The sequence below is a fragment of the Myxocyprinus asiaticus genome, chromosome 8 (genome assembly GCF_019703515.2).
Source record: "Myxocyprinus asiaticus isolate MX2 ecotype Aquarium Trade chromosome 8, UBuf_Myxa_2, whole genome shotgun sequence".
Classification (NCBI taxonomy): domain Eukaryota; kingdom Metazoa; phylum Chordata; class Actinopteri; order Cypriniformes; family Catostomidae; genus Myxocyprinus; species Myxocyprinus asiaticus.
This window is the reverse complement of record NC_059351.1, coordinates 25,084,848-25,093,005: the sequence shown is the minus strand read 5'-3', so window position 1 is coordinate 25,093,005 and position 8,158 is coordinate 25,084,848. Positions and strand designations below refer to the sequence as shown.

At 38.9% G+C, this 8,158-nt stretch overlaps 1 protein-coding gene across 1 annotated transcript; it reads right to left on the bottom strand.

Annotated features, from left to right (window-relative positions):
• Positions 1-816: 816 nt before the first annotated feature.
• Positions 817-6,172, bottom strand: LOC127444919 (SLIT and NTRK-like protein 1). The gene has a single exon (XM_051704581.1). The coding sequence runs from the start codon at positions 4,333-4,335 to the stop codon at positions 2,263-2,265; it is 2,073 nt and encodes a 690-aa protein (XP_051560541.1). The 5' UTR covers positions 4,336-6,172; the 3' UTR covers positions 817-2,262.
• Positions 6,173-8,158: the final 1,986 nt, after the last annotated feature.

Sequence of the window (8,158 nt, the reverse complement as noted above, 5' to 3'; positions counted from 1 at the left end):
ACCAGACTGTTGCACTCTACTGAAATTTGGTGCCGGGTCACGTGACACGAGAACCTGTGATGCAAAGTCCACCCTTCTTCAAAAAATTCTACTTTTGTATTCAACAGAGAAAAAACTATAAAGAAATAACAGCATATATGAGAGGGCATACAGTACATACAGACTTCAAACAACAAAAGGGTGAGTAAATAATGACAGATTTGACACTTTATTGTTGAACTATTCCTTTAAGATAGGTCTGTGTGGTGTTTGCTCTGTCAAAGTAACACTTAATTGAGGCCACGATGATATCTTTAAGAGGATGGCTGGTTACTCTTGTTGGTCAGCTTTTTAATCTTTCTTTATTTATGCCGTTTTGTTGTAAAATCACTACAGTGAAAACTCTACCTCAGCGAACATCAGCAGTGACATTTAAATGCTAGCAGTGAGATGAATGGTGCCACACTCTATCTTGTTTGTACAAATGACATTTTGGAAATACTGTACAGCACATTTCCTCTGATACTGACCTTGATTCAGCCATTCAATCCAAAAATTCGCCATCACAGTGACACGCTAGCCTAGTTATGTTGATAACGTATACGCAAGTTCGCATCAGTGTAGGTCCTACACTTACTGGTGAACTCAATTTCCCAGCATGTTTTCATGTGCTCGAGAGGCAGCAGCGACATCTAGAGGCAGCTATTCAAACTATGACATCAGTCAACTGCAGAGACATGCCTCTAGTCTGTATTTTTATTTTATATATATATATATATATATATATATATATATATATATATATATATATATATATATATATCCTTTTATCCACTGTATAATGACATGAACCAAAGCATTTAATATCCCTCTCTCATATTTGTACAAAATAGATGGCTTTACAAAAGCTCACAATACTTGCAGAGAATAATAGGCTTTTGTGAAGGAATAGGCCTACTTCTTAAAGAATATTAATAACAATATAATAATAATAAATAAAAAATAAAGGCATCTTAGGATATGTGCACTCTGTAGACGGACACGTCGCATACCAAAACCTTCTGAAAACGTTTTGCTTTTTAAATGTATGCCATTAAAAAAAAAAAAAACAATTAAAAAAAAAATTAAAAACAAATAAAAAAACTCTCCTTGTGTTGACCCACACACACTATTCATCAACACAAGACCACTGGCGCTACATTGAAATTTTCGCAGGATAATTTCTTCTCCCCTTCCTAAACTGTCAACAGTTGGCACACTATAAGATAAACACATTTTACATTCATAAAAAGGAGATGACTGGGCAGATGCTTGAGAAATCTGCGCGCGCGCGCACACACACACACACATACACACACACACACACACACACACACACACACACACTCACATACATGTTGGTGTGGCTATCCTTATGAGGACTCTCTATAGAAATAATGATTTTTATACTGTACAAACTATAGATTCTATCCTCTAACCCTAACCCTCACAAAAAACTTTCTGCATTTTTACATAAAAAAAAACAACAAAAACAAAAAAACAAAAACAAAATCGTTTAGTATGTTTTTTAAGTGATTTGAATTATGGGGACACTAGACATTTCCTCATAAACCACATTTATAGAATAATACCCTTGTAATTGCCAGTTTGTAACCTAAAAAAATGTCCTCGTAAACCACCCAAACCTGTACACACACACACACACACACACACACACACAATAAAAAGTATAAATAACCCCGATATCAATCATCAATCAACGGATAAAACGGAAATTATACATGCATTTACAACTTGTTATCTCTACATTTCCACCTAAGTAGGCTATATTCTCCTTTGAGAAAGAGAAATAAAAACAACGAATACAAACCCTAACCGACCAAAATAGAAGAAATGGCACTTTTAATATAGTCATATATAGTTTTAGATTTATATAGAGATAGACTGATAACACGAAAGAAGTGTCTTTGTTACTGTGGTAATGGTTCCCAGTGTGTGTTGAGACCATGCGAATCATGCAGATATGTTACAGTCCGTTATTTACATTACATTCATGCGTTCGTGCACCGTCCTCTTTTGATTTGCAGTCTGAACTGGGAGGAGAGAGAAGGATAAAGAGAGAAGCTCTATACATATATTACAATGGGGCCCCCATTGCAGAGTTTCCTGGGCGCATACTCAACCAAAGCGCACAAAAAATATATTTTCCCACAGAGGCGAGTTTTAGGAGTTTACATGTTTGTGTTGCGCAGTATATTTGCTCTCGTTTGCGCATTCTGCGCATCATTTGTCGGACAGTGAATGGACCCCACAGTCGAAACCTCTGTGGGGCCCGTCCGCGTGATAAGCTCCGCTGTGCCAATAGGACGAGTCGCACACTGTCTGCAAAGAATTGATCTCTGACGCGGAAGAATTCCCATCTCTTCGTTTCGACCTCTTTCGATTGCGCAGTATAAACACGAGCATTCCCACCACGGTGAATGCCGACGTCACGAAAACCAAAAGCAAACCGGGCACGAGCACCGATATAGACACTCTGCTGGGCTCCAGATAGGAGTTGGGGCGCGTGCCCGTGTCTGAGGGGGAAGTGCTGTTTTTGGACAGCGAAGTGGGGGAGACCTTGTCATAAAGCTGAGGGCACATCAGATCGTTTCTGATGCGACGGAAATCCCTTTTCCAGAACTCCTCGGGCGACTCGCATTTGAGATCGCTCACGATTACATCTACGCCCAGCTTGTCTGTCCACTGTTTAAAAGGGACGATGTGACACGAGCAGTCCCAGGGGTTGCCGTGCAAATCGATCTGGATGATTGAGTTGAGCTGATCTAACACACTCGTCACGGGCAGATAGGTGAAATAATTATTATGCAAGCTTATTTTGGACAACGAAACCCCCAAGAACGCATCCATGGGGAGAGATTTGAGCAAGTTGTTGTTTAGGAAAAGGATCCTCAAGTTGGGCATAGGGCTGAACGTGCCCGGCATTATGAGCTGGATGTCGTTATATTCCAAACTGAGATACTCCAGATTTTGAAGTCCGACAAACATCTCGGCCAGTAGCGTATCCAAGTAGTTCTTGTCCATGTAAAGCCACCTCAACTCGGTGAGGTTATGAAAAGTGTAATTTTCGATCACTTTAATGTTATTCCCCCCCAGATCGAGCAAATTTAAGCTGTGGTAGCCTCTCAGCTGGTTTCTTTTGACCGCGTGAATGTTGTTGTCGCGCAGATTTAACTCGTGCGCGCTCAGGGGTTTGGGTTTGAGATAGGCCACGCTTTCTATCTTCCTGCCCTCGCAGTTAACCCCAAACCCTTGTCTAGTTCCAATCAGTTTACAGCTACATGACTGCGGACAGGTCGAGTTAGACAGCGGATCCCGCTCGATTGCGCCCGTCGCCATAGCCGTGGGCTTCGTTTTCAGCTGCCAATTCTCCCTTGCTTTAGGACGCCCCTTATTGTGGGACTCCGTACCCCTGCTTGGTTTATACGGCGTGGGATGGGGGCCACGATCAGGGGTCTCGTCCTGAGTGGGAGGCGCAACCAAACTCGAATCCATGACATTATTTGAAGGACACAGCTCGGTTTCGGCCGTTTCGTTCAAGTCGTTGCCCTGCAGCCGAGTGGGCGCCTCGCAAATGACCCGTCCCATGAGCGCGTTCTGCGGGATGTTCTCCAGCCATTCCTTTAGGGAAACCAGGTCGCAGTTGCAATCCCACGGGTTGTCCTCCAGTAAAACCTCCACGATGCCAGGTATCTGTTCTAGAATCCCCTCATAAGACAACGTTTTTATTCGGTTCCCTCTAAGATCGAGGTGCGTAATGGGGACGTTTTGGAACACGTTGATGGGAAGCGCACTAATAAGGTTATCGTTCAGAATTAAAACTTCAAGCTTGCTCAAGTCCCTGAACACCGACGGGTCGATGTCCCTCAAAAGGTTGAAGTCAGCCTGAAGATACTCCAGGTCGTCCAAACCGAGAAACGTGCTCTTTTTGAAAGAACGTATTTTATTGTTATTGATGTGCAGTCGCTTGACGAGCTGCAGTCCCAGAAACGATCCCGGCACGATGTCGTGCAAGCCGTTGTTCTCCAAATGCAAGCTGACGGCGTTGTAAAAGTTGGCGAACTCGTTCGGGAACAGCCTGGACAGAGAATTCCCGTGGAGCAGGAGGTGGTAGAACTGGGAACTCGGACCCGTCAAATGGTGCAGATTCGTGAGGCCCCGTTTCTCGCAGTCGATGTGCAAGTCGCCTTCTATTGCATTGCACGAGCAAATGTGCTCCTTACACACGTCCCTTGTAACATTTCCAATAGCCACACAAAGAGCCGCCTTCAGCAGCAACACAATCCAAAGCAGCATTTTCAATACGCCAAAATCATCTCCGACATCAAGACATGAATGCGATCGGCGGCAGGGCGAGAAACGAGATCGTACATCTCCAGTCTAAAAAATCAGAGGACACTCTGTGATCAGTAGTACATCCATGCTCGAAAAATCGACCGCCAAGAAGCCTTTTTTTCATCACTTTTCCATCTCATGCTCGCCAAAGCATCTTAAAGCCCGCAGAGAGACTCATTTATTTGACTTTTCACGACAGCAAACACTGACCTTGTTGTGCATCTCTAAAATCCACCGTGCGGGAGCAGTTCTTCCCCCCCTTGGTGCTGAAATCACACCGCGCACCGACGTTGAGAACAATGCGATTTTTACATCCTTTCGCTTCCCTCGTCAGTTCTCGGTGAGCGTTTTTCTATCACGAAGAAGGCTGCTGAGAGATGCTGCACTTTTCAGCCTGGTGATCACTGGTGGATCTAACACCCTCTGCTGAGCTGCAAAGGCAAAAATCCATCGGATGAGGGAATGCTTACTTGGTAGGGGGAAGAAAAAAAAAAGAGCTGTCCACATACAGGGCAAACAGTGATGAAAATGCTCGCACCGTCGAATGCTTTAGATTTTATTCATTTCAGGTGGATTTTCTTCTTTGCCCATCGTGTTAGGTCCGTTTACATCATTGTGTGCCTTTAAATGTCTTTAAAGTGCACGACAAGGTGGATTTTAAGAGTCCTCGGAGACAATATTCCTGATTCCCCCAGCTGAAACACGCATTTTTGGTATCGGAAAATAAAAAAGCAAATATTCCATAGATCATAGGTGTTTCTCGCGTTAAGGTTGTTACTTTTTCTAAAAAAGCGCGTGAGTGTGTGTGTGGAGGGGGAACTGCAGTTGAATGCGGTAAAGTAATTAACTACTCGACGTTCATGCAACAGTGCAGCCGGTGCGCTCAGCTTTCTCTTCTGTTACTGACACAGCAAACGCTGCGTCAAGACTATAGAAACTATGCGCACATAGGCTAAGTCACAGCCATTAAGAAATCTGATTTAAAAAATGAGTGCATTGCACGGGTATTCCCTTGATATTCAATCGGCATTGTTTTATTTTCCATGTAGCCGCGATTGCATGCGCTCGCACACCTTAATAAAACTCGCGAGCATTGATTGAAGTTGAATGCACATGAGCATGTTAGCCTACTATATATAATTTATGGCCAGTGCTATTTTCCACCGGAATCAACACTACACGTCTCTGACATCACAGATTGTGGTGTCCGCATAACAAACAGCGTTCTTAAAGATCTAGTTTGTGAAAGTATGCATATAAAAGGCTCTTTTCTGTGCTTAGTATGTGATTTAATAAAGTCTCATCTGTCTGGGATATTTCAAATAATATGCCCAAATAATCTCACTTGGGTTCAGAATGTTATAGCAATTAACAATGCTAATTTGCCACCCTTCTGGCTCCGCCCCTGGGAAGTGATGGAAATGTTTTGATTTCTCAACTTGTGAGTATTTGGTGTTTGTAGTTTTATTGTAAATTTACAAAAATATGATAATTATGGATTTTTATTAATTTCATATGGGTTTTAGCAAAGACCTTCTCCTAATTTAGAGAGAACTTCTGAATTCTGACCACCAACATCATCAGAGCCATGAGAAGTGAAAGTCACGGGACATTTGACTTAAAAACAAAGACATTAACAATGTCATAAAAGGTGTATCTTTTCCCATTATTTCTCCTTATTTTGCATTGCATCAAGGTTTTTATGACACTGAAAATGGTTCATTTCTGTTTGCAGAGTCTCTTGAGTGCAGCATTACTGGTTTGACCATCTTCAAAAAGAGAAAACACAACACTCCTCTTCATGTAAGTTTTAAGATGTAATTTAGAGAGATACATATTTCTTTCTATTTTTAATTTTAATTTAAATTACTATGCATACTGACAGCACGTCTAATACATTTTCTCTACAGGGATCAACACGTCCTTCCTCAACCTGATCTTTCATATGCATACGTGTTTTTTTACAGAATTTATTTATCTATCAATTGTTTATTGTTAGTGCATGTTGTAACACCTTTACAACAAGTTAACACTAGTTAACTGCATTAGTTCACTTGAACTAACAATAAACAATACTTTTACAGCACTTATTAATCTTGGTTAATGTTATTTTCAAAATATATATAAAATACAATTAGAAGTTATATGTGTAAGATTTAGTTTATGCATTATTAACTAAATTGAACTGACAATGAACAATTGCATTTTAATTTTTTTTAAATATCATGAACCATAAACGTATATTGTTCATTGTTAATTCAAATGCATTTACTAATGTTACCAAATACCACCTTATTGGTAAGTGTTACCATGCATGTTATCATAATAATGCATTTATTACTGTAAACACTAACAACTTTTAATAAAAAAATAAAAAATAAATAAATATATATATATATATATATATATATATATATATATATATATATATATATATATATATATATATATATATGTGTATATAGAAATTAACATTAACAACGATTAATAAGTGCTATAAAATATTGATTATTAATAGTTAATGTTAACTAATGTAGTAAACTAATGTTAACTAATATAGCCTTACTGTAAAGTGTTACCCTCAGACTTTAACAAATGGATAACCATTTACTTTGCAATGCAACGGCAGTACCTTCTCAGGAAGTTGAACAGCTTTAATGTGTGCAAAGATGTTTTAGAAGTGGTCTATAGAAGTCTTGTGGAGAGTATTCTGAGGTATAACATTGCATGTTGGTATTGAAAGGGGCCAGCAACAAGAACAAATGAAAAAGAATAGTAAATATGGCAAGCAACAACAATAATAGTGAATGATCTGTCACACTCCCAGTAGAATGAATTTGATAAATTGCCATCAGGAAGACACTAAAGAGTACACAGTACCACTAAGAATATTTTAAGAGGTCTTTTATTCCATCTTATGTTATTTTATTGAGTAATTAATTTGGTTATTGATGATCTTATTGTTCTTACTCATGACTTTATGCTATGTATTTATCTATTCAAGTGCAATTCATTGTTTTTAATTGAATGAATCACGTTAATCCTTTTCTTAATGTTGTGGCATAAGGTAGAGTATTGAGTGTGAATGTTTGAATGTTTTAATAGTTTTATTTTTTTTATTTATTTTTGTCCTGTCTTTTATGTCATTCCACCTTGGGTGGAGCCAAATAAAAATTTTCATTCTGAAAAAGTTTCAGGTTTAATTTTATTAAATTTGGCTTTATATTGAACGAGTTTTACCTTATACATACAGAAACTGTGTATTATACAGTATTAGCACATAATTACAGGTGAAAAGTTCATCCTGAAACATGACATGATAATATAAAATATGATTGTCCATGCATGTACTCTCTGTCAAACAGGAATGTAAAGTGAAAATTCACACAGAAGCAGTATTATTTGAATACATGTGGCATTTAAAACTCAAAGGATAATTCCTTTCCTATTATTCTTACTTTTTCTTGTAATCATATGCTATTGTCAGTTTTTCAAGCAATCTCTATAACTCTGTGTCCTTATGGGAAATACAAACACAACATACTTATTTTTCCACTTTTATTGGTCTGCATCTTCCATCTGGTTTTGTAATGTCTCTTGTGTCTTTTAAGAGTTGGAGAGATTAATTTTCAAGTTAAACTAAGCGGTCAATTGTCAGTTTGACCTGCTAGTCAAACGATGCAAACATTGGACAAAAGGAGACAAAATTGACACACATAATTTATTGGATAATTAAGTAAACATGAAGCACACACAAACTATCTCAAAGCAACATACCATGTTT